Genomic DNA, 25,764 nt, shown 5'->3' on the forward strand with positions numbered 1-25,764 from the left:
TTTTTGGCTGTGTTGGGTCTTCGTTTCTGTGCGAGGGCTTTCTCTAGTTGTGGCGAGTGGGGGCCACTCTTCATCGCGGTGCGTGGGCCTCTTCGCTATCGCGGCCTCTCTTGTTGCGGAGCACAGGCTCCAGATGCGCAGGCTCAGTAGTTGTGGCTCACGGGCCCAGTTGCCCCGCGGCATGTGGGATCCTCCCAGACCAGGGCTCGAACCTGTGTCCCCTGCGTTAGCAGGCAGATTCTCAACCACTGCGCCACCAGGGGAGCCCCGCAGACTTGATTTTAAAGCCCCTCACCCGTCCTGTGACTTGTCAGCATCCCCAGGTGTCAGGGCTGTGGAGGCTGTGTCCGAGGCTCACGTGGCTCTCGTTTGGGCCTGTGGACGGCCCCTCACCCTCGTCCAGGTCAGCCTCACCTGGGACGTCGCTGCGTCCAGAGCGCTTGGGCTCTCCTTCCGCCTGGGGGGGGCGGTGGTGGTGGTGACTCTGTCCTCACTGCAGGCCCACCGCCTCTCGGGGATGGGGGAGGGCCGTTCCACTCACCCCAGAAGCTTCTCTCCTTTGATGATGAGATTCTACAGCTGCAGACGAGCCTCTCAGGGGCGTCCCAGGAAGTCACCCACTCGGCCTCGTCAGTTTATGGGGAGAGACAGGCCTCTCGGGGTTCCCTGTGGGTCTCGCACGGAGATGGGGGTCTTGCCAGCTGCCCCGGCCCACCTGGAGGGCCAGTGGCTGTCCCGTGGGCAGAGCTGAGGCTCAGAGACACCCACAGTCCCGGGCAAGACGCCGTGTTTGTGCAGGGAGCGATTTGTGCGGTGCCTGGGCCTTGGGGGTGGCCAGCCTCAGGGGACAGTGCCACCCCGACCTGAGGCACTGTTTCCACAGCTCGGGCGCAGCCTGGCAGAGCGCTGTTCTCCCGGGCCGGCCGGCTTGCTCGGAGGGCTGAGGCCCCACGTGGCTGGCACGATGTCCATCAGAGGCCTTCGTGGCTCGTTGAGAGAGAGCCTTGCTGGGTGCCCAGTGGCCACCCTTTGAAGCGTCCTCCTTTTCAGCCATCGGGTTCAGACGTAGCCCCTGAACTGCAGTTTCCTGCACACGTGCCCAGATCTCCATCATCCGTGAAGCCCTTCTCCCGCCCGCTGCGGTGCTTGTGTGCCTTCTGCCTGCTTTGGGTGGAAATCTCTGCCTGGCCTCTCCCGCTCGTGCCGCCAGCCTTGAAGCGGCTCTGGCCGGGTAACCGGGACTCCGCGCAGCAGTCAGAATGGTTTTAGAAGCGTCAAGTGAGGCACGTGCCTGTCTGAGAAGGACCGAGGTGCCGCTGAGTGCTATAAAATGAGGACGGTTCCCGGGTCTGGTGCTCATCTCCAGGGATAACCCTTGTTAATAGGTTTTCTTGTGTTTTCTTGTGGGAGGATTTTGGGTAAACAGGATCCACTTTGACCTCTGTCCATGGGGCCGTCTTGGTCTTTCTGTGTGATTTATTGCGAAACGATCTCCGTGCTCTGTTCATGCTCCAGCTTCCTCTCCCTGGCTTCTGTGCTAGTGTTCTGGGGCTGCCCTGACAAATGACCACCAGCCGGGTGGCTTAAAACAACAGACAGTCACCCTCTCATAGTTAAGAGGTCGGAAGTCCCCGGTCAAGGTGTCGGCAGGATGGTTCCTTCTGGAAGCTCTGGGTGGGGGCCTGTTCCAGGCCTGTCCCCTAGCTTCCGGCGGCTGCTGGCAGTGCGAGGTGTTCCTTGGCTTATGGACGCGTCACTCCAGCCCCGAGCTCCCTGCGTGTTCCTGTGTTGCTGTGCCGTCACAATGCGTCTAAGGAACCGGTCACTGGACCCACCCCAGTCCCACGTGACTTCATCTTAGTCTGCAAAGACCCTGCTTCCAAATAAGGCCATGTGTGCAGGTACCAAGGATTAGGAATGCAACAGATCTTTTGGGAGACCGATTCAATTGCCACGCGCTCTTCTGGGTCTGTAGGCGCACCGAGCAGTCAGAGCGGCGAACGAAGCAACTTGGCTGGGTCCGTGGGCATCTGGTTGCGTCGGGCCTGCAGGGTCTCCCCCCAGATCAGGATCACCAAGGGAGACCCCAGGGGTCTGAGTCCTCACCCGGCACCCCTGGGGGCTGTGGTGTGGATGGGCCTGGGGGCAGCCAGTCTGGGCCCTGGACCAGGAGCCCCGCTCAGCGTGCGTCCATCTCCGCGATCTCACGCTGTCCGTCCTCTCTCCCTGCAGGCTGGAGCAGCCCTACTTCAGCGCCAACGCCCAGTTCTTCCAGGCGCTGAGCCAGTGCTCTGCGTTGCAGCGCCTGTGCCTGGTGTCCCGCAGTGGCACCCTACAGCCCGAGGCCGTGCTGGCCTTCATGGCGCGCTGTCTGCACGTGGTCGTGTGCCACCTGTTCACCGGCGAGTCGCTCAGCACCTGCCGGAGCCTGCAGCAGTCCCTCCTCCGCAGGTGAGTGCGCGTCGTGGGGGCTCGGGCGCTGTTCCTCCCTAGGCTTCCCTGGGGGCCAGAGGTGGTTTCTCAGAGTTAGAAAGTGCTGGGCGGTGATGCAGTGAGCCCCCTGGCCTTTTCTCTGCCCCGGGCTCAGCGTTCTGCGTAGTGGGAGCCCCTCTCCCTCGCGCGTGGCAGGACCCTCTTCCCCATCCAGCCCCTCACGTGTTCCCCTGGCACAGCTGTCAGAGGCGGGAATGTGCGTGGTGCTGCGAGTCACCTGCAGCCCTTAGCATCCCGTCCGCTTCCCCATCTCGTCCTTGTTCTGTGCGGGACTCGCTTCAGAGCCCTCGCCATGCCTGGTCTCCTCGGCCTTCTAGGCTGTGACGGGCGCAGCCGTTCCCTGGCTTTCGTGACCTCGACACTTGGAGGGCACTGGCCAGGTGTCCGCGTTTCTGTTGAAAACAGCGCGTTCATCCTGCGCCTCTGATTCCAACCCTGCATCACAGGGCTCATCACACTTTGCCCCCCTCTTTCCTCGCAGCCTCTCCCTTCAGCAGCAGACGGCCTGGCTCTCCATTCCCTGAGCTGTGTTTGCTGATTTGTCCCGTCCCCCCGGTGTGCGCGTGGGGCAGCTGCTCTGCTCCTGGGGGGTGGCACCTGGGTCACCCCATCAAACACCGTCTTCGAATGACCTGGGGCCGGCCTCTTCCCGTCTCCCTCAGCCTGGCCATGTTCCTCGCTCTCACTGCCTCGGACTCCACTTTGCGTTCACCCCACGTCCTGCGTGGCTTGCTTCCTTGTTTTTCTGGTGTTCGAAGCCTTACTGAAGTCGGAGGGTCAGAGCTCTTGTGAGGGCCACCCCTCAGCCTCCTCCTGTCCCCACCCCCCCGCATTGTCCCCACCCCGCTGTACCCAGAGACAAATGTTCCCGGTTCTCAGTTACCCTTCCTATGTTTCTTTTGTAGGATTAGCAGGTACACAAATGTTTTCCCGATCCCCTTTCTTATACTCAGTTTGCTTTTTCACTTAATAATGTATCTTGGAAATCGCTCATTCTCAGTTCATCCAGCTGTTGCTCATTCTTTTTACAGCCCTGCGTTAAAAAGAAATCCTGGTAAAGTACGCATAACAAAATTTACCATTTGAACTGTTTTGGTTTTTTTCCATTTTAAATGTTTTCACCATTCTGAACTGAAACTCTGTCCCCATTAAACATTAACCCCCCCCCCCTCCCCCAGCCCCTGGCGCCCACCCTTCTACTTCCTGTCTCTACTCCAGGGACCTCCTATAAGTATAACCATATAGCGTTTGTCTTTTGCGTCTGACTTTTTCTGTATTGCTTTGACATTTGAGAGACTTAAAAGATAGAAATAAAGGATCATCATATATTGATTAAAATAAAGCCACTTTGGCTCCCTGAACCTCCAGTATGAGTTTACTTTTTAAATTTTAGGAGTCCATCCAAGTATCCACGAGAAGCACAGTGTTTTGTTTCCCTGCGTTCCCAGCGTCCCTGAATGTGTAATGTTGCATCTGGGTGTGCAGCCTGTGTTGTCCACCCAACATTGTCTTGAGATCTGCCATGTGTGGCTCCCGTGGAGCTAGCGTGTTCCTGCTAAGTGCTGTGTGTGGCAGCCCCCCACGCGGATTCATCATGCCGTGTGTCTGTTCTGTTGAGGGAGATCCTGGTGGTTTCCACCGTTTCTCTGCTCTAGTGAATATCCTCGTGCGGGCTTTCCTGGGTGCCGCTGCGCAGGTCCCTAGAAGCGGCACTGTAGGGTGTGTTCGGGAGATTGCCCAGTTGCTTGCTCTCCAGGACGGTTCTCCTAAGCCCGGCTTCCCTGTGGGCGTGAGTGTTCTTGGCCCACGTCCTTGCTCATGCGAGACACTGCCAGACTCTCCCGGGGCTACCGGGTGAGCGTGTCTTCCTGCCGTGTGAGCTTGTGTCGCGTCTGTTTCCAAGGAGCATTGCTTGATGTGCTAATTGCCCGGTATCGTCTCCTCGTTTGTGACCATCTCTTCACATCCCTTGGGGACTCTACTGTGGGGTTCCTTTCGGGAGGGGGTGGGGGACTTGGGACCAGCGAGCCTGTGCTGCGGCCGCCTGTGCTGGCGCCTGTCGTGGGCCCCTGGCCTCGGGTCCTGAGGCTGCTTCTGTCCTCCCGGCTTTCCCTGCCCACTGTGTTCACTGTTGATTCAGGTTACGGCTGTGGGTTTAATGCCATCCCGCACTGGCGCCTGTATACCCTAAGCTTCCTCTTAAATCTGCCACCTCTCCTGTGCCTTGGTCTGAGAACCTAGGCAGCAAAGCCTCTTGGTTTGTGTGCAAAATACAGCTCCGTGGGCTTTGAGTGATGGCTATGGGGAATCTCCCTGGCGACTGCCAGACGTGAACTTGACTGCTGCGTGTGCAGAAGGTTCAAAGACTTCCTGTAAATGCAGGTCCCGCTGGGTGTTAACTGAGCGAGTTGCCAGATTCCTTTGGTCAAGTGAGTATTTACTGTCTGTCCAGCAGGAGGTGGTGACTTGGCTTTGCCTGAGATCTGTAGGGAAGCAGTTCAGTGAGGTGGTGTCCGCAGGGTCCACTCGGGCGGGCTCCTCCACATTCTGTGACTTCCCTCACCTGTGTGCCTCTGCAGCGCTCTGGAGCTTCTCCTGGTCCAAGGCAGCCTGTGTGAGGGCCACTGATGTCAAGTGCAGAGACCCTTGGGATTTCTGAGCCTTCCAACTCACACTGGAGAAGTCGGGGAGGGGGTGGAACTTATGTCTCCGAATAATTGACTGCAGTTCCCTGATATCAGGCCACTTACCTCTGTCTCAGGTTGACCTCAGATGGCTCATCTGGAGTCAACCGTAGTGAGGGCTGATGGCCGTGTGCCCGCTGGCCAGCTCTGCTGACGTCCTTTGAGATGCCAAGGTCTATTTTTCTTAATAAGAGGAGATGGTATTTTTTGAAGACCTTTTAATACACATAATCTGCAGTTTACTATTTTAGACGTTTCAGGGTGTGCAGTTCAGTGGCGTCGAGCACATTCACAGCGGGACCTCCATTCCACCTTGCTTCTGTGAACCGAGGCAAGTTTGATTGAGTTTCCCGTGTCTCTGCGCTTTGTTTGCATTGAGGGGCAGCAGTTGCTCGAGTGGTTGCGGGGATTAAAAGGCAGAGGGTTTAAAGCAATTTTCCCTCCTTCCGGGGCAGCGCTCCCCGCCCTTTGCCCTCCGTCAGGGGCCTTCGCGGAAGGCGTGTGGCCTTGCCTCTGCTGCTCCCCGCAAACCAGGCCCCGCGTTCCCCTAGTGGGTGGGTCCTGGAGTTTGATGGTTGGTCCAGCTAGCACTTAGATAAGTGCCCAGGATTGGAGTGCAGGCCTGGAGCGGCGCTTCCTGGGGGGGATGTGAGCTGAGCAGGTCGCTAGGGGCGTGAAGCGCTTAGAGCCTCTGGAGTGGAAATCCGCCCGTGTCAGCGGTGCCCCTGGCGGAGCGCTGAGGGTGGCCGCCTCGTTGAGGCACGGCCTAGAGTGTCGCAGCCTTCCTCTCCCAGCTTTCCATGTCTCTCGGGTGGCGGGACATGACCACGAGGAGGCCCAGCTGGTCACAGAGTTACAGAACTGCCCTCGCCAGGGGGTCTCCGGAGGCACAGGGCTCCGGCCACCCTGCCGGACAGTCCTCGTGGTGGCCCCCTGTCCTTGTGGTTTGCTGTTGAGTGTCCCAGGAGGAATCCTAGCTGAGGTTTTCCCCTCCCTGGTGTTTATAGTATCTCTAAAAATTCAGGGACTTCCCTGGTGGTCCAGTGGCTGAGACTCCGCGCTCCCAATGTAGGGGGCCCGGGTTCGATCCCCGGTCGGGGAGCTGGATCCCACATGCCGCAACTAGGAGTTCGCATGCCGCAACTAACTAACTAAATATTAAAAAAAAAATTTAGACTCTACGCCTCAAGCTGTTTTCAAGTGTGAATCCCCTTGGCTCCACCGGCCGGCATGGCCAGCACATCCAGGCTGGAGTCATCGAATGGCTTTGTGCTCTGATTGTTCTGAGTTAACACTGCATCATGGGTGTCTTTTGTGTCATCAAATAAAGCTGCACATAGTTATTTGTTATGCCGTTTGCTGTCCGTTACAGGACGTCGTGGTGATTCTGGTCTGGCCGACACGGCTAACTCTGTGTGCTCTTGACTCTCCTTCACTTCGGCCTGGGTTTTCCCGGCTGGGGAACCTGGGGAAGGGGCCCGCTCACCGCTCACCGTCGTGTATCCACCCCTCGGTGTCCCCGTTTTCGCGATTGAGCTGATGCTAAATTTAGCTGGTGGGCTAAACGGGATACAGGCTGTGCGGCGCCCAGGCACGTGGACTCTGGGACAGACAGTAGCTGTTTGGAAAACAGGGTGCCGGGCAGGTGGTGTGGCCGCTCCACCCAGCGCTCTCTCCCTCCTGCTCTCTGCCCACTGGGCTGGCGATGGGTGTGTGAGGAGGGGAGCCTGCTTTTCTCGGGCGTGGCGATCGTGACGTCATTGTTGCTCTGCCTGCCTCTGCCCTTGAAGCGGCCGGGAGGAACATTGGTCCTCTTCACCCTCGCAGACCTGCAGTAGGTCACATTCACGGGGGCTCCTCTCCTGGGAGCTGACACCTCCCTGCTGGATGAGTTCTGCTCCAGGGGCTCCGAGACCCGTGTAGGATTCGGTCACTCCTCAGCCTTGAGGGGTGACTTCCTGCAGTGGGGGGACCAGCTTTGGGCATTGCTGCTTTTCCCACTGTGTGTACACGCAGGAGCCTTCTGCAAAGTGGAGGACATCTGAGGTCACCAGACAGTTCAGAAGAGCTGCGCTTGTGATGGAGAGGGTGGGAGCATCCCTCATGGGCGCTGTTGGCTGATGGAGCTGCTCTGTCGTTCTGACCCTCAGAATCCATCTCAGCACAGGGCTCCAGGCCAGTGATCGGACTTGGCACTAGGTGTGGGTCGCTGCCCTGGGAGTCTTGTGCTCACTCTTGGTTCTGCTCGCGAGGTCCCTGTCTGCCAGCCTCTTCCTGCCGGCAGCCTGCTCCTGTCCTTGGGGCCCACGCCAGTGCAGCCTCTCACTGGGCTGGGAGCTCCCTCCTCTGGCCTCTCAGACAGCACACACCTGCCCCTTTCCTAGGGCGCATAGCACTCTCCCCCCAAAATTATTGCGTTCTTTGCATCTCCTGTTAGATAATGAGTGTTTTGAGGGCCAGCGTGCAATAGCTCTTTTTTCCTTCTGGGTGCTCGGTGCACGGTATTCGAGACCAGGCCTGAGGCTGGCGTTGGTTAAGTGAGCTTCCTGGGCGGAAGCTGTGCCAGCCCCTCTGCCCCTGTGTCCCAGCCCTGGCTCAGGCCTGGGCCGTGGCGCGCACCCGCCGAGCGTCTGGTGCCGGCTGAGGTGCTGGGAGCCCTGTGTGTGCTGGAGCGTGGCCCCCTTTGTGGGCTCCTCCAGCCAACATTCTTCCAGCTCCTGCTTTGGGCCCTGTCCTGGATGCCAGGGGCCATGCTAGTGCCTCTTCACCAGTGCTCCCTTGGTGCCGGTACTGTGTACTGTCTCTGTTGTTCTCACCTCCAAAAGCCCTTTGAGCTACACGCCCTAAGCCCCAGCATTCAGGTGGGGAAACTGAGGCTCCAAGAGGCCGGTGGTGGTGCAGCAGGACCCCAGCACTGGAAGGACAGCGTTTATGTCCCCTTCAGGCCTTTGCTGCGGTGCAGTGGGGTCCCAGCTGCTTTTCTGCGAGGCGCCCAGCAGGTGGTGCCGTGGCTCACCGTAACCGGCCTGCCTGGCGCTTCCGGTGCTTCACAGCAGGCCCGCATTCCACCCCGGGGGCGCATGAAAAGGAGAGGCTGGAGTTGTCACTTTTTCTTTCTTTTTTAAAAAATAAATTTATTTATTTATTTATTTTTGGCTGCGTTGGATCTTTGTTGCTGCACGCAGGCTTTCTCTAGTTGTGGCGAGCGGGGGCTACTCTTTGTTGCGGTGCGTGGGCTTCTCATTGCGGTGGCTTCTCTTGTTGCGGAGCACAGGCTCTAGGCACGCAGGCTTCAGTAGTTGTGGCGCACGGGCTTAGCTGCTCCGTGGCATGTGGGATCTTCCCGGACCAGGGCTCGAACCCGTGTCCCCTGCATTGGCAGGAGGATTCTTAACCACTGCGCTACCAGGGAAGCCCCTGTTGTCACTTTTTCTGATGCGTTTCTTTCTTCTCACCCTTTTCCCTGCCTCAAGCTCAGAGGATTATTGAGGCACCTGCCTGCTCACCTGTGTGACATTGGGAGGCCCCCCTGTTCCCTGTGACTCAGCCAGCGGGGCTGGTGTTGTGTCTGCAGTCCCGTCCCTAGGAAGGCGTTGCCTCTCCCCGGGTCAGCACTTGTTCCGGTTCCCATGCCTGCCCCGCGTGGAGATGCGTCTCAGCCGGTGGTCGTCGGCAGGTTCTTCTTGTTGTCGTGCCCTCTGTGGGTTTGGCACCGAGACCTGCAGCTCTGGGTCCCTGCACCGCCAGGACCTCTGGGGTGGCGGTGGCCTCGGATGGGCTGCCTCGGTTCCTCCCTCGCGAGGTGAGTTCACGGCAGGCCCACGTGGGAGGTGCTGTGTGTACAGCGGCATCCTGTCAGCGTTCGTTCTCTTGTTTTATCTTCTGGATCTTGGCTTTGCTCTTTCAAGTTTGAAACGTGAGCCTCTGGACCTTTCTTGGACGTCCGGTGGCAGGCGGCCTCCGCGAGGCTTTGGAGTGGCTGCCTTCTGCATCTGCCCTCACCTCGGGCCCTTCCGGTGGCCCCAGCGCCAGGCGGGACTTCGTTTGGGCCCGTGCCGCTGAGAGCAGCGATGCCTTGTGGCTGCTCCGGGGAGCAGCTCTCCTGCCGGCCTCCCTCCCCGCTCCTGCCCTGGGAACGCCCTGAGTTCACTGGATTCCCATTGGGCTCCCCCGACCAGCTGGCCTCGGGGACACCCTGTACAGTGAGCAGAGCCAGCCTCTCTGTTTCACTTCCTGTCTCTCCTAGAAACCCTGAGTCACCCTTCCTGGCCAAGTCAGTACCGCCTGACCCACCGAGGGGCCCTGTGGCCCGTCGCGGGGGTGCCCTGGGCGTCTCCGTGCTGTGCACCCAGCCACGCCTCTGCTGTCCACTTTCTCCCAGACATGCAGTGGGTGGGGCGCCCTTCCCAGGGATTTCAGAGCTTTCTTGATTTCCTTTGACTCTCACATTCCTGAAAGTTCCCTTCGAGGCCTCGTGAACTCTGGCCTGGGTGAGGGCGGTGTCCTCACTTGCTTCTCTTTTGGTAGTACGCGGGGTGACACGTGGCATCCCGCTGAGGTCAGACCACCCCCCCCCCCCGCCCGCACCCTCAGATCCCATGATGTGCTCACCTCCTGGCCTCGTTGCTCTGTGACTTTGAACCCGTCACTTCCCTCTCTGAGCCCAGTGTCCTGTCTGTAAACCAGCAGCCATTGTCCCTGCTTCCCGGCGCCGCTGTTTCCTGGTGGTGGCTCGCTGCCGACTGTGTGTGCCCGCCTTGGTGGCGTTGCTCAGGATCCCCTACGATCGCCTGGTGGCGGTGCCTTCTCCCCCCTTGACAAAAGAGGCAGCCCAGCTCTGTGAGGTTTGGGGGCGTCCTGGTCATCCCGTCTCGAGGGTAAATGGCCCAGCAGGTGTTGGAGGCCAGTGTGGCCGTTCTGCCACCCTCTGCCACCTCCTGTAATAACCCACGGTGCCCGGTCCGAGGGGCAGAGGCGCTTACTTCAAGGAAGCAGGATGGTGGGGCGGAAAAGGCTCTCACCCTGACGTGTCCCTGTCCGAGCCGAGCCATCCGGGGTGAGGACGCGTTGGTTCTGAAGCGGGCTGAGCACTTTCCCACAAGGCAGGGCCTTCCCGGGCCGCGCCCTCGGGGGTCTCGTCCGCTCCAGGCCACATGTGTTGACTGGCTGCAGCCCCCTTTCTCAGGAGCGTCGGGAGGACCCCGACCCTGGGGCGGGAGCGGGCTTGGTCCTCCGTCCCCCTGGGCCCAGCATCCCACTGGACGGGGTCACGTCTCTGGAGCCCATGTGGAAATTCCTCCCCTCCCCCTGGACTGCGAGGAATGTAGGCCCACGAGGCCAAGAGGCAGCAGCCCAGGCCTGAGCAGACACAGTCAGCTGTGCTGCTGATGGGCGCCTGGGCTCCAGGGCCTCCCGCCCAGATGCAGTGCTTCCCGCCCCTCTGTGTTTGTGTTCTGTACGCGAGTGTAGAACCAGGGAAGTTTACAGATACAGGGATACATTGTTTAAGTCTGGGGCACACTGGGAGCTTCAGAGTTGAAAGTGGATTCTAAAATACGGAGATAGCGTGCTGTTCCGACACCGTAATTGCATTAAAGGGGCAGTGGGACCCCATCTTGGATCCTCAGCTCACTGCCGCGCGGGACAGGTCTCTGGGGTCCGTTTGTCCTTCCTACCTGGAATGGTGATCTGGGAGTGTCACGAAAAATACCAGGCCAGCAGGGTTTCGCTGCTGCAGGCTCAACTGGGGGAATCCTTGGCCTTGACGCAGAGCTCGCTGGCTGGCGAGTTCTGGCTCCATTTGTGGTGGACACCCAAGAGGCTGGTCTGGGAGCTGGCAGGGCTCGGGCCGCGTGCCGTGGGCCCCAGCGCAGCAGCCAGCGGGCCACGTCAGGGGCGCGCCTGCAGCCCCGGCGACTGATCAGTGTGGGAGATGTTCACTGCTTAGCATCTCCTGTGGCCAGGGCTGTCCAGGCCACCGAGGAGGGGACGAGGGCGGCGGCTGCACCTGCTGCCGGGCACGCGGCCTCTTCCCACCGCCGAGTAGTTCCCTAGAACAGGAGTTCTTTCGTCGTCACTGGAGCCCCTCATTTTCCAGGTGAGGTCTCTGGGGCCGGAATCACCGTGGCTCTGAGCAGGGAGCTGGGGCCGGGCCCGAGGCTTGGGTCTGCGGTCAGGCTCCAGCCTCCTGCTGCTATTCACGCCGCAACAGCACGGAACGTCCCTGGGGACCTACTGGTCGCCAGGCCGTGCTTCGCACTCCTGGGTCCCTCCCTCGAGGACGACGTAGGGTGGCTGTTTTTTCTGTGACGAGAAACGCAGCTGTGTTCTGTCGTCCTGTCTCTGCTGTGGTAACACACCTCCCTTTTCTTAGGGGTCTCTTGGAGGATTGATTCCAGCGAAGGCCTGGGGACAGTGATGCCTGGTGTTCCTGGCTTTGGGCTGTGGAAGACTGGCATGAGTCCCCAGCTGGCGGCACCAGCCCCGTGGGAGGTGAGGGCGGACGACGTGCGGCGCCAGGTCACCAGGGTGGTTGTGAGCGTTGGGCATCTCTCCATTTCTCTGAAGGCAGATTCTGTTCCTTCCTTTTAAATTTTTTATTGTGGTAAAGCATTTATAAGATAATAGTTATCATTTTAGCCATTTGTAAGTATACAGTTCAGTGGCATTAAATGCTGTGGTGTACCTATCACCACAGTCTATACCCAAAACCTTTTTTTTTTTTTTTTTTGGTACACAGGCCACTCTTGTGGCCTCTCCTATTGCGGAGCACAGGCTCGGGACACACAGGCTCAGTGGCCATGGCTCACGGGCCCAGCCGGTCTGCGGCATGTGGGATCTTCCCAGACCGGGGCACGAACCCACGTCCCCTGCAATCGGCAGGCGGACTCTCAACCACTGCGCCACCAGGGAATCCCCCAAAACCTTTTTATCGTCCCGAACAGCAACTCCATATGCGTTAAACAATACCCCCCTTCTCCTCTTTCCCCCAACTCCTGCCAAGCACCGTTCTGCTCTCTGTCTGTGACCTTGACCCCTGTAGGTACCTCACAGAAGCAGAATCCTACAGTATTTGTCCATGATGTCTGCTTTATTCCACTTAGCATGATGGCCTCGAGGTTCGTCCATGTTGGAGCAGGTGTCAGAATCCCTTCCTTTTAAGGCCGAGTGAGATTCCAGCCTGTGGATAGGTCATATTTTGTTTGTCCTTTTGTCTGTTGACACTTACTGTGGTTTTCAACTCATATTTTTTGTGAATGAGGTTGAATATCTTTGCGTGTTTTAAAAAATCATTTACAGAAAATGACGAACTAGGAGAACCATCTGCAGGTCCTGTCACTGCCAGAGGTCGGATTGTCCTGGCCTCCTGCCTGCCCAGCAGTAGCACCGTTCAAACCAGGTGGGGGTCTGAGGGCACAGGACAGGGGTTGCAGGTGTTAACTGAGAGAAAGCACCCAGCCTCCCCTGTGAGAAAACCAGGAACTAAATTACAGCGAACAACTCTGTTTCTGGAGAGTTCAAAAGCAGGCAGTGGTCCACTCTGGTAGGGGTCGAGGAGGTGACTGCCAGGGGGGCCCAGGGCTTCTGGGGCGTGGCTGCTGGTCCCATGGGGCTGCACTGCCCGGGGTGCACTTCGGTATAACGTTTTCCACCCCCTCAGGCAAAGCCTGCTTGTGTTAGTGGAGGGAAGAGACCAGCCCGTGGCCCAAGATAGGTGTGCCATCTCTGTGGATTGGAACGCACACCCCTGACCCAACTAAGCTCCCGCCTTTAGGCTTCGGTTCTATGGACGGGCTTATCCATGGGGTTTGCATAGAGCTCTTCATGGCGGTGCTGTTCGATTTAGCAAAAGATTGAAAACAACCCAAGTGTCCATCGGTAGGAGACTGGGAAATAAATTATGATGCCTCCAAGTTGATGGAATGAAATGCAGCTGATAAAAGAACAGGAAGCACTTGGGGTCACCGAAGGGAATCTTTCAAAGTGTGTCTCAAACAAAAGCAGGGGCGTAATCTGTTTCTCTGCTGGCAGTGCATAAAGTGTTTCTGGAAGGCTACGAGAAATCTGTGTTGTCCTTGCTGGGGAGAGGCCCTCCCTGACAGCGTCTTGGGGGGGAGGGGAGGAGCCCTGGGGACATCCCAAACCTGCTCCTCTGTCTTCTGTTTTGTCCTGGCCTTTGTCCTTCAGGCCTTTCTGGTGACAGAGCCTCACACTGGAGTTACCGGCTCCAGGGGTCAGACCCTCGGATTTACAATCCTGTCCCACATGGGACCTGGGGGCCGCATGACAGCTGACACCGAGGGTCTCTCCCACCCCCTTCCTCTGCGCGAGGGCAGATTCCAGGCTGCTCCGAGGTGCCCTGTGGGTCCCAGCAAGTTTGGTGGGGAGCTGAGAAGGGCGCACCCCACACACCTGCCCAGAGCATCATCTGAGTTCTGTGAACCTTTGATGGACGTTTTATTCTTGGCTACCGCCCACCTCTGTGCTTTTTTTTTTTTTTTTTTTTTTGTGGTACGCAGGCCTCTCACTGTTGTGGCCTCTCCCGTTGCGGAGCGCAGGCTCAGCGGCCATGGCTCACGGGCCCAGCCGCTCCGCGGCATGTGGGATCTTCCCAGACCGGGGCACGAACCCGTGTCCCCTGCATCGACAGGCGGACCCTCAACCACTGCGCCACCAGGGAAGCCCCTCTGTGCTTTTTGAAGATAGTTGTTATAGTGTGAGTGGCTTTTCTGACTTTGGCTTTTCTGTAAGACCTTTACTTGCAGAGGAAGAGGCTGTCAACTAATTTTTTTTCTAATTTCTCAGGCAAAGAAACAAACCCAGCAGGTGTTCAGATCTTAGATGATTGACAGGCTGCGTCCCCAGCCGGCCCCTCCCAGAGCCCTTCCAGCTCTGCGGCACCTGCAGGACCAGGTGCAGAGACCAAGGTCCCCGGGGCCCCCTTCATGCACTCGGGGGGTGTCAGGCTCAGAGCTGCTGCCAGCGTGGTGACTGTGCAGGACACCCCTTTCTGTGTCTTCCGTGCAGTGGCCGGGCCTGAGGTCCTGGGGGCTGCGGCTGCCGTGCCCTCTGCCTGTGTCTGTGACGAGTTGGAGCCCAGCCCTCCTGGCCAGGCCGGTTCTCTGCTCCTCCACGATGGTAACAGGCAGGCGTGAAGCGGGCGGTCCCTCCCCGGTCCCCCTTCCCTCTGGTAGCTCTGCAGCAGCGTTCTCGAGGCCCGTTGGGGCAGGCGGCTCCGCCGACTTCTCGCTGTGGCCCTGAAGTGCTGCCCGAGCCCTTTGTGGGCCTGCCTTTGCAAGTGTAAAGGTGTTCATGCATTTTGACCCAGTGGCCCTATTTCTGGAATTGATTCTGAAGAAACAACTCAAAGCACAGTTGTGATTATGCTGTATTAAGTGATGTTTATCCATACGATAGTTAAAGCGCTCCCTAAGTTGCGTCCCCTGGGGAAGTGGCCAGGCAGGTGTGGCGCCCTGCTGGCCGGGCGGGACCATGGCAGGAGGTGGTCGCTGGGTGTTTTGTTGCTTTGGGGGTGGAGTGGACACACCCTGAGGACTGGAAGGAAATTCACCAAACCGGACTCAGGTTGCCGACATTTTGAGACGTGTCTAGAAAGAATATGCTCAGCACGGCAGGAGAATGTGCGGCGCTCGGGGGAGGGGCTGTTAGAGCCGCTGGGCAGTGGGGTGCGGGGGGAGGCCCCTGTGCTCTCCTTTGCGCTTTCTTTATAGTATTTTCTCTCTGAACAAAACAGTGCCTTTTTTTTTTTTTTGCAGTACGCGGGCCTCTCCCGTTGTGGAGCACAGGCTCCGGACGCGCAGGCTCAGTGGCCATGGCTCACGGGCCCAGCCGCTCCGCGGCATGTGGGATCTTCCCGGACCGGGGCACGAACCCGTGTCCCCTGCATCGGCAGGTGGACTCTCAACCACCGCGCCACCAGGGAAGCCCCAAAACAGTGCCTTTTTAAAAAATAATTAATTTAATTAATGGCTGCATAGGGTCTTCGTTGCTGCGCCTGGGCTTTCTCCAGTTGCGGCGAGCGGGGGCTACTCCTCATTGCAGTGCGCGGGCTGCTCATTGCGGTGGCTTCTCTTGTTGCGGAGCACGGGCTCTAGGCGCGTGGGCTTCAGTAGTTGTGGCGCGTGGTCTTCAGTAGTTGTGGCTCACGGGCTCTAGAGCGCAGGCTCAGTAATTGTGGCGCACGGGCTTAGTTGCTTCGCGGCATGTGGGATCTTCCCGGACCAGGGCTCAAACCTGTATCCCCTGCATTGGCTGGCGGATTCTTAACCACTGCACCACCAGGGAAGCCCAAAACAATGGGTTTAAAACAAGCACAATCTTGCTTGCTTCCTTGGAGGCTCAGAGAAGGAAGGTATTTTGGGCAGCTGGCTTTTCAGATAGCCGAAGGCCCCATTTTAAATCCCCTGGTGTGTTTTTAACAGCCTCAGGTAGACAGTTTTCTTCAATGTGATCTCCCTTCCGGCTGTTATAAATGGCAGAGAGTAAGTATGGTTGAACTTTCCTGAACCTCTGTGTTTTTGAAAGCCCTGAGTGACCCTCAGACCCTTCGGGAGGGGCGTCTCCACGGTGGCGTCTGCAACTCGCTCTGCAGGTTTCAGAGCGAGTGAGCGGCCCCTGTCACGGGCTTAGCGTGTGAGCTCCGTAAATCTTGCCTCTGTCGCCCCCAGGTGGGATCCAGGCTAGCACGGTTGCAGGGGCAGGGCTCTGCTCTCTCTGCTGCCCAGGATGGCATGGGGGCAGCTGAGTGCAGAGCTGGGCCTGGGGAGTGCGTGCACGGGAGGGTGCCCAGGGAGGGGGGAGTGCGCCAGGAGGGCACGCACGCCTGTGCCTGAAGGTGAACCCATGGACCTCGCAGGTCTGGCTTTGTGCTTGTGACTCCAGGCCAGAGGCTGCAGCCTCGGGTCTTTAGTGATGTGATTAGCCCTGGTCAGGGGAGTGGTCCCAAGAGGTAGCCTGTCCTGCTGGCGGTCATCAAGCTAGTTCTGAATGTGGGTAGCTGGAAGGAGTTTTATTTTATTTCATTGTGTCTGTTTACCTAAATCTCAAACTATATTTGAATCGCACAAATGAACATTAGAACACATGTGCAGGTGACCCAGCAGAACCCGCGGAGCTCTCGGCCGCACATGAGCCCCAGCCGAGAACTTGCCTTCCTCCGCCGGCGGAGCCCCAGCCCTGCACTCGGAAGGGAGTGATCGCGCTCTCTGCCTTTGCCCCTTGTCCACTGCCTTGTCGCCGACTCCAGGCTTCACTCTGGGTGGGGACAATGAGGCTGCAGCTGGGGGAGCGCGCAGGCTCCTCGGGCCGGGGAGGGGCTTTACAGAGAGGCGGGTGCGGGCGAGGCCCCCCAGCCCTGCCCAGGTCGGAGCCGACCCAGGTGCCCACCCCGTGGAGAAAGCCTTGAGAAGGAAGTCGGTTTGATTCTGGGGCGGCCCCTCCACCCTGCGTGCACGTCGGCGGTCAGGGCGGCGGGGAAGGGACAGCACGCCGCCACATTCCTCGCTTTGGGTGAGAAATTAATCCCCCTTCAGCATCTTGACAGCAGCTCATTAAGAGCCTCAGGATGGCAGGCAGGCAGGAGCCTTGCACGCACATCCCACACCTGAGGGTATTTTGTTTCAAGCAGAGTAGATCGCACAGAGGGTTTGCAGGTGAGGACTTGCCGGTTCACGGTCACAGACGCCACTGCCGGGAGCAGAACGCGGCGCACAGAACCGGGAGGTATTTCCTCGGCATTTTTATTGCCAAAACATGAAGTTTTATGAGTGCCTTTCTGGCGTTCATTTCACATATGTCGTAAATCCAGCAAATCCAGCTCAGTGTTGCTGGGGGGCCGGGGGCAGGGGGAGGCCGGGACTGCGCTTTCCTCGTTCCCTGAAGCAGGCACGGGACTTGGGACCTGGCTTTAGCTTTGGCAAATTGTGTGGGCACCTTCCTGCCTCTCGCCCTTTGAGCCCCACGGGATGGAAGTCTCTCCCATGACCAGAGTCACCTCGGGTTCCAGGTGGGAAGGGGGAGGGTCACCTCACTGGCTGGCCACTGGGGCCAGCTCCAGTGTGGGGCCTGGCCTGGCAGGTGCTCCGTGGATGTCGTCTCACACCCACGGGGTGGAGCCTGTCGCCCGTGGGTGTGGAAGGTGAGAGGTCGTCTGACAGTTACTTGTCATGTGTTCCTTGCTTTGGTCTCCTGGCAGAGTGGCTGCCTCACCTGACTTGGGCGTTCATGTCCCTCGAGGGTGGCCTGTGGACATGCGGGTTTGGCCACCTGTCCCCTCTCTCCACTCCCCTGCGGGTGTCCTGGCCGTGGGGCCTCCAGTGACCACAGACGCTGTTTCTGCAGCCCCCTGGGTGTTACCCTTCAGGGACCCCCGCTGCCTGGGAAGGCAGGGGCCTGCCCCGACGGGCTGCCCTCCTGCCTGCTCCCTGGAGCCTCAGCGTGAAGGGGCCCTGGAGGCGCATTCCGGTGTCAGCCGCTGCTCTGGGACACAGCCTGACCCTGGCCACCTCCACGCCCTGAGCCCAGCCTCCCTCCCTCCGTCCCTCCCTCCGTGGTCCTGCTAACAGCCTGCCTCTGGTTCAGTTTCCAGGCCGAGCGGCCCGCGCTGAACGTCGTCATCTTCCCTCTGCTCCACGAGGGCCTGACCGATGTCATCCGAGACGTTCCCATGGTGCACCTGGACGAGGTCACCTTATTTAAAAGCAGAGTGGCCGAGGAGCCGCCAAATCTGTGGTGGTGACAGGAGTGGGCCCCCACCGGCCCGTCGCCACCTGCCGCTGCGTCTCCGTGGCCGAGGAAGCAGGACTGCCGCGGTCAGGTGTGTGGCTTCCGGCCTTGCCACGGCCGCCGCGGCTGCTCCCCTGCCCGAGGACGCCGGATGCCCGGTGGGTCACCGGAGGAAGGAAGCCCCCTCCCCAGCCCTTAGGGGCCTCCTCTTGTGAGGAGTCTGTGCTCAGTGACGCTCTGGCTGAGATGCGTGAGGCAGCGGCAGCAGGGCCGGTTGTCGGGCGACCTGCGGGCCTGGCCGGCGTGGTCTTGGGCTGAGACACCCATCGCCAGGACGCTGACTCCTTGGGGGCCAGGTCCCCAGAGCACCACGTGGCCCCACGGCCGTCCCCCAGCCCCCAGGAGAGGCCCTGTGCTCCTGGTCACCTGCCTCGGGCTCTGGTGGGCGGCTGGGAGCCCGAGGCGGGAGGGGCTTGCAGGTGCTGTGGCGGATTTGGGGCTCTCCCCTCCTTCCAGTTAACCCAGTTACACCTCTGGTGTGCGTCCAGCCACGTGACGTCAGACAGGTTCGGGCCAGCAGCGGGCTGCTGGGCAGGGAAGCTGCAGGTCCCTGTGAAGGTCTCTGTTTCTGGGGAAACACGGATAGACCTGCTTCATTAGAAAACCTTGAAATATTAAAACCCAGAAGGGATGTGTGGGGCTGGAGGAGTGATCACATTACCCCGTTTCAGACAGCTTTATTTAGCACTTTAAAAAAATGCAACGCAGCTATTCCCAAAACGAGGGACGTCCTCCCAGTGTCCTGGGCCTCCCGCCACGTGCCGCCCACTGCTTCTGCCTTGTCAGCCGCGAGACTCCCCCAGAGCCGTCATCCCTGCGGCTGGTGGGCTTCTGAGGGGCCCCAGTTGGGTTCCCTGCACCCAGCGTCTTGCCCCAACGCTCCCGGTGACGCTCCTGGAGACCTCCAGGGAAGGCTGAGTGGCGTCGGGGCGGCTTCCAGCCGGGGGTACCTGGGTCTCCGCAGAGGTTGCCTCCCCAGGACCCCAGGGACTGGTCCCATCTTGCCCCGGCCTCCCTCTCCCTCTGGGCTGGGGGTGCAGGTTCCCCAGGCCCTCCTCACCGCTGCAGCCCGTCTCGGCTGCCGTCCACTCTGTGGCCCCCAGCCCAGCCCGCTTCCCACTCTGTTCCATGTGATGGTCGCCTCGTGTCGTATAGTGTGTCCTATAGTTTGCCTGTTGCAGGGCCCGGTACCTGGACCCTGGGCCTGTGTTCGCCTGCCCTTCCCTGGGTTCTCAAGGGGCAGACAGTTCAGCAGTCCCCGCCCTGCCAGGCCGAGGGGGTCCAGGAGGCCTTCCGATGGTGGAAGTGCTTGGAGGGCCAGGGTCTCGGGACGCACACAGGCCCCCGAGTGCTCCAGTCGATTCTCCCTAAGCGCAGTCTGTCTGGCGGCCTCCACCCGTCCCCGCGGCCCCGGCCCTGCTCTCACCTCCCCGCAGCACCGGGTGGAGCTGGGTCTCCTCCCCCTGCGCTGTGGTTTTCTTGCCGAGGGTGCAGTTGTCTCCTCTCTGGAGCATGGGGTGCCCTCCTCCCTCCCTCCCCAGCTTCCGCTGGCGGCTCTTCGCCTCCTGCCCAGAGGGACCTGTCTGCTGCTGCCCCCCGGTGGGACCCCCACCAGACCTGCCGCCCTCCCCTCCACAGTCCTGACCTGGCCTGTGAGTCACAACCGGGCCCGCCCCTCTGGCCATGCAGGCCGCAGGCCCGGCTGCCCTGGGCCCTGGGGAGACAGGGCCAAGGCCCTCATTAGGGCCACACGCTGTAGATGAGGGTCTGAGAGGTGGTGGGAGTCCCCCACCCCATTTCTGGGCATGTCTTTCAGTTGCGCCTTGAGACCACCGGGAGGGTGCTCAGGAAGGGTGATGTGGGGACTGACTGCTCGTTGCCGTCACAGCAGGAGCGTGGCCAGTTACAGCCCGACCGGCAGAGGGACGTGGCCCAGGATGGGGGCAGGTGGTCTGGCCGACCCCGGGACCCCTGGGGCCCTGGGTACACGTCTCCTTTCGTCCAGAGCAACCCGGGCTCAGGCCAGAGGATGATCGTTCCATAAGAATTTATCCACAGGCTGCCATGGTTTTCGTGCTCTGGCCCGGATGGCCTGTTCTCGTGAGCAGGCAGTTTGAACCAGCAGTGTCGTTTATGCCAGCAAGCAGGGCTGGGAGGGGCCGTTCACGAGAGGCTGGGGCACGAGCTGACTTGGAAGGCAGCCCCCGAACAGGAGGCCTTGTATCCTTAGTGTCCCCCTCAGCCATCCTTTCCTTAGAGCAAGAATTTCCGCTGCTTCTCCACCCAAGACGGATCCACCAGATGTTAATAATGTGCTTATTCTCGCTAAGTGCATTTTGGCACCGGTGTTAATTGCAGCTTATATTCTGCAGCATTTTATGCTGGGAAGAGAACCCACCCTAATGGTCCCCAATTGGCAGAACTGGGCTGTTAAGCGACGGACCATATGCTGCCTGCTGAGAGGGGCCTGGTCAGCACTGGCGCCTGCGCGCGTGTGTGTGCGTGCGTGTGTGCGTGTGCGCGCGTGTGTGCGTGTGCGTGGTGCGTGCATGGACGTCTGTGCGCCTACATGTGTGAGTGTAGTCTGCTGTGGACGGGCTCTTGTTCCTGGTGTGCACGTGTGTGTGTGCACGGTGTGTGCACGTGTGTGTGTGCGCGCTGTGTGTGTGAGGCAGACACTGGGGGAGGTGGGAATGAGGGAGGAGGGGATCAGGGAGATCTCTCTGTTAAAAAGAGAAACCCCGGCCTCCTGAGGCCGCCGCTCTGCCTGTGGCCCCTCCTCGCCCCCAGACCCCTCGGCCCCGCCTGCTCCCAGGGCTGCGGCTTTGCCGCCGCAGCGTCAGGCAGCCTTGCAGGCCGGGCCTGAAGGTGCTCCCCCAGGGAGGCTTCTAGAGCCTGAGGAGAGCAGAGACCCGCAGGCCCCCTTCCCTGCTGTCGGCCGCTTCTCTCTCTGTCCCGTGCGAGTGTTTTTATTCCCGAGCTGAGGGGCTGGGTTAAGGGCACCTCACTCTCATACAACAAGGGGACGGGTTTCGTCCCCACCCGTCAGCTGCCCGTCCGAGGACCCAAGGAGACAGGTCCGAGGGTCCCTCCTCCGCAAGGCCCCCGAGGGCCTCTCCACTCAGGCCTGGGACGACGCCCCTCCTTGGGCAGGTCAGCAGGGCTGGGTGCTGAGGGTGACACTCCCTTAACCCCCTGCGCCAGGATCCAGAGCTGCAGGCCGCTCGGCCCAGGGGGCAGAGCTTGCCAGGGGCCAGGGCTGGGTAAGTTGGCCAGGGGATCTGAAGTCAGCAGTTGCAGCCTCACTGTGTCAGGGGCCTCCCTGGGTGCACGGCCTTGGCGGGTCTCAGGCCCCCCTCCCTCACCCGACCCCGCCTGGCAGGAAGGGGACCTGCCCTGATGGGCCCACCCTCGCGTCCTCCTCTGAGTGGCACTGGAGCAGCCGGCAGCCTCCTGCTTCCTCTCGTTCTCACTGTTCGTTCCTTTAGGATTTGAAAATTGCTGAGACCTTGTGGGAAGCAGTAAGAGAAGTTCGTGGGTGAGGATGATGCAGCGCGGCCGCGGCAGCAGGCTGCCACGGCTCCAGTCACAAAACCCGAGGTGAGGGGGACGTGGACGCTGCCACCGTGGTCCTTGTGGCCTCAGCCCCGGTCCCCCTCCCCCCCGACAGGATAGGGGTGGGGTTGTGCCGAGGGGCTCGGGGATGGTTGCTGGTCTTGTCTGCATCTAGGGCGCAGGATTCCACTGGGCGATGAACAAATACCCACAGGAATTCAAACAAACTGTGGGTCCGACACAGGCCAGCCAACATCGTCTAAATTCCTTTCTGAAGCTCTTTCAAAAGCCAGTGAAGTGTGAGGTTTTGCATTGATGTCACAGGGTCAGGGCACCCACTGCACCAGACTCCAAGCCGGCCGGCCCCAGAGGCCTCCCCGCCATGCCCACTGCGCTGGGGGGGGTACGAGAGGTGAGGGTGCTTTTGCACATGTGGCCGTGGGCACGTGGCACCCCTCAGCCACCCGCGGCGCTCAGCCCTGGGACCGCTGCCCTCTGACCGTCGTCCACCTGCCGGCCCCTCTGACTGGACAGTCTTGCTTGGCACGTTACCAATGGGAGGAAGGGTGAGGTGAGTGCCAGGGTTTCTCACGGCACGCGCGTGACCAGGTGCTACACGACCGAATACACGTCACCTGCCTTCTGATGACCGACCTCCTTGTCCTCCGGTGAGGCCACTCCTGAATTTCGCGTTCCAGCTACATTTTGAATGGGTATTTTCATGTAAATTTGTGGCATGTGAAACGTTTCAAATAAAGTGGACCTGATTTAGAAAACCTGTGTGGTCCTTCCAGCAGGGGCGCGCCCTGACCTTTCCTCTGCGACCCCCTCTGCAGCCCCGGAGGGCGAGCTTAGGCAGTGGCGCTCCGGTCACCCGCTGCTGTTCAGGTGTTGAGGACAGAGTCTGTGCTTGGCCCCTTGGGGGTCCCTGGATGGAGACGTGAGACCCAACGCGGGGCACCAGGCGCTGCCAGGGGCCATCAGCAGGCGACTGCTGTGAGGAGGGGCGAGGCCAGGATGGGGCTGGCGGGCAGGGGGGCAGGGACACTGGTGTGGCCCGAGGCTGCTCCCCGCACAAGGGCTCCGTGAGGCTGGCAGAGGCAGAGTCGGCACAGCCCTTATCTGGGGCCCGTGGGGACTGAGTCAGTTTCATTTTTATTTAATACACATATTTGTAGTTTTCAACTGTGGTAAAAAGTACGTAACATAAAATTTACCGTCTTAACCGTTTTTATGTGTACAGTTCAGTGGCATTAAATAGATTCTCGTCGTCGTGTAGCCATCACCACCGTCATCTCCAGAACGTTTCCATCTTCCCAAACTGAGACTCTGCCCCACTAGCCACTCCCCTCCCCCACCCCCAGCCCCCAGCCCCTGGCACCCAGCCGTCTACTTTCTGTCTCTATGAACCTGGCTCTCCTGGGGACCTCATGTAGTTGGGTTTTAGGCAGATACTTCCTCCACCAGACCTGGGTTCTGGGAAGGGGCTCTGCCCGCAGCCAGAGGGGGATGGAAGGTGGCAGTTGAGGCGGGGATGCCCAGGGCAGGCATCTGGGGAGGAGTGGGTACCTGGACTTGGGAGGCGCCGTGGACAGAGGTGGGCCCCAGGGATGCTGCAGGACAGAGTGACAAGGGCAGGGACCATCAGGTGGGCCGAGGAGGGCTCACTGATGCCTCCTGAGCCCCCGGTTGGTCCTCGAGGCCAGAGTCGCCTGAGCTGCAGCGGCAGCGTGGAGACAGGAGTCTCCGTCCCTCCCAGTCCTGCCTGAGCCGGTCCCCCAAGCCTGGTGCACACCCACAGGACTCCCCACCATGGTTCACTTCCGCCCGGGAGCCAGGGAGAAAGCTGAGGGGACAGTCCTTCAAGGGGTCGGCAGTGACCTTCCCGAGAGGGGCAGGACCGACCCTCTGCCCTGCTGTGTCCAAAGGCAGCAGCAGGGGGAGATCAGATGGGCGTGCGGGTAGGAGAAATCCCGGGGGCTCTGCTTCACACACGCGTGAGACGCGATCATTAGGGTGACGGGTAAGTGGGGAGGGGGAGAAGCAAGGCTGAGGGGACTCCATGACAGACCGCCCCGACTCCAGGCTGTAGGGAGCCTTTTGGAGATACTCGCAGCGTCCGTGGGGCAGGGACAGGTCCCAGCGACGTGGTCCACCTCTGTCCCACCATGTCCGGAGCCTCTTGCAGGGGCTGGATCTTCTGGAAGCACCTTCACTCACGTGGGGCGGTTGGTGCTGGCTGTTGGCCGGGATGCCCACCTGAGCTGCGTTCCCGGCCGTGGTAAGCACCACCCAGGAGGGTACGGCGGGGAAGGGGCCGCAGTCTGGGTTGGGGGTCAGGGAGGCCTCTGCGGAAGGGTGGGCTCTTCCGTGTCCTCAGAGCAGGCCTCTCTCTCAGCGAGGACCCGGTGTCCCTTGTTTGGCGTCTCTCCTTGGTCCTCCCCGTGCGATGGGCACCCTCTGGGTTTCAAGCCTGGCTGGGCCCCGCCCCGGGGTCTCCTCCGCGAGGTCCGCATCACGCTTGTCACGCGGCCGCTGGCTCTTACGTTGAGCTGAAGCCCCAGCTCCCGGGCTGGGGGAGTCGATGGGGAAGGTCTAGGAGCAGCACGGCCACTCTGGGCCCTCACCGGGCGCTCCTCCCTGCTGGGGGCAGGATGGTGGACAGATGCGAGGGGCACAGCCTGTGCAGAGGGGCCGCCGGGGCTGGGCTGTTCACCGGCGGCCGGCGAGGCCCAGGGTGTTGGGGGCTCCTGCAGCCCCCTGTGCAGCGTGTGCAGAGCCCGGCAGGTGCTGGGGGGTGCGGGGCGCCCGTTTCCAGGGCTGGAGGGGCCTCTCCCGGGTGGGCAGTTTTGCGGGGAGTCCTCTCGCCACCGCAGGGCGGGCAGGGGGGCTGCCCCTCCAGAGACGCGCCATCAGTCACGGGCCTTCACGTGTGTGCACACACCCAGCGTTCACACACACTCATGATTACGCTCACATGCATTCACAACTGCACACAGATTCACAGACGCGCTCCAACACACACGCTCCTGGCCGTACCCTCCTGCGCACACCTGACATTCACACACTCACGCTTACAGTCACACCCACTCTCGCAGGTCCACAAACAGCCCCATATTCGTATTCATATCACACACTTAAACCCCACCCATCCCACACATTCACACGAGCACTTGCATGATTTACACGGGCATGTGATCACACACTCGGTCCCACACCCAGACTGATGCCCCCCACATTCACACCCATGTGTACACACGCGTCCACTCACATACATACATTTGCACACACACACACGTTGATACCTGTAGCATTTGTCCTCCCACCCACCCACGCATTCACGTTCACGCCCAGTCACGCTCAACGTTCAGACGCACACTCCAGTTCCCTGTCGCTTGCACTCTCACACAGGCACTCACACTCATGTGTAACACGCACACGTTCACACACCCACACAAAGGGACTGGATTAATTTTATACACCAGTCAGTTAACACAACCAGTTCACTCGAAGGTAGACTCTTCTGTTATGTTCATCCAGGGAACTTGAAAAATTCCGAGAGGTAGAACAAAGGGGAAGAGAAGTCGCCGCTGTCCTCCGCAGCCGGAGAGAACGTCTGCTGACGTTCTTGTTAATGTCCTTCAAGCCTTTGTTCCCTGCTTTAAAAACCATCTGTAGCTGTGATCATCCGAATCCCGGTGCAGCGTTACGCTCGCCACGATGAAAGCATCTCGCCTGTGTTCTCCCGGACTCATCCTTTTAATGATGAGGCTTTGCTGTCACAGGCCCGCTGGTCCCCCGCTGTCGGACAATTAGGTTGTTTCTAATTAGTCAGTCTTCCAAGGAAAGCGGCCCTGGACAGCCTTGTGCTGGAGCGTTTTTCTATATTTAGAATTATTTCCTTAGGAGAGACTCTCGTTAGTGAAATTTCTGGGTCTAAGGGGGAATTTTTTAGGGCTGGGAGGAGCTTAGAGTTGTATTTAGGGAGTGGGTTTAGCATCTTTGCACAGGGTGACAGCCCCCGTCTCAGTCCCTGGCTTCAGAACGTGGAGGTCAGCTCCCAGCTGCTCCCAACCACGGGTGTTTTTATTTGCTACGTTCCCTGATTTCGAATGGACTAATCCCCCAGGACGTAAATGACTTCTAAGGCATACAAATGAGCAATGCAGATAAACTAAAATTAATACATTGAAGATGACGTAAATCCTACCGAACGGTGATTCCCCGC

The 25,764-nt window shown here is 59.9% G+C and overlaps 1 protein-coding gene and 1 long non-coding RNA gene across 14 annotated transcripts in view; one reads left to right on the forward strand and one right to left on the reverse strand.

Annotated features, from left to right (window-relative positions):
- Positions 1–25,764, forward strand: part of FBXL18 (F-box and leucine rich repeat protein 18) — a 45,571-nt gene that overhangs the window by 17,686 nt on the left and 2,121 nt on the right. For 3 of the 13 annotated variants that reach the window (XR_009535043.1, XM_060122281.1, XM_060122282.1), the window contains exons 4-5: positions 274–403; positions 2,233–2,451. Coding sequence is in view for 9 of the 13 variants with exons in the window: in XM_060122281.1 (XP_059978264.1) it covers positions 274–403; positions 2,233–2,451 (349 nt within the window). In the remaining 4 variants the exon portion in view is untranslated. Of the gene's footprint in view, positions 1–273; positions 404–2,232; positions 2,452–2,974; positions 3,577–11,550; positions 11,834–13,982; positions 14,091–17,777; positions 18,642–25,764 lie in introns of those variants that run through there. The other 10 variants (XR_009535044.1, XM_060122284.1, XR_009535042.1 and 7 more) reach the window with 9 other exon arrangements.
- Positions 269–5,363, reverse strand: LOC132504721 (uncharacterized). Its single transcript, XR_009535047.1, has 3 exons — positions 5,244–5,363; positions 3,377–3,526; positions 269–2,885 (listed from the first exon to the last, which is right to left on the reverse strand). It is a non-coding gene; the product is annotated as an uncharacterized LOC132504721 (long non-coding RNA).

The sequence above is a fragment of the Lagenorhynchus albirostris genome, chromosome 15 (genome assembly GCF_949774975.1).
Source record: "Lagenorhynchus albirostris chromosome 15, mLagAlb1.1, whole genome shotgun sequence".
Lineage (NCBI taxonomy): Eukaryota > Metazoa > Chordata > Mammalia > Artiodactyla > Delphinidae > Lagenorhynchus > Lagenorhynchus albirostris.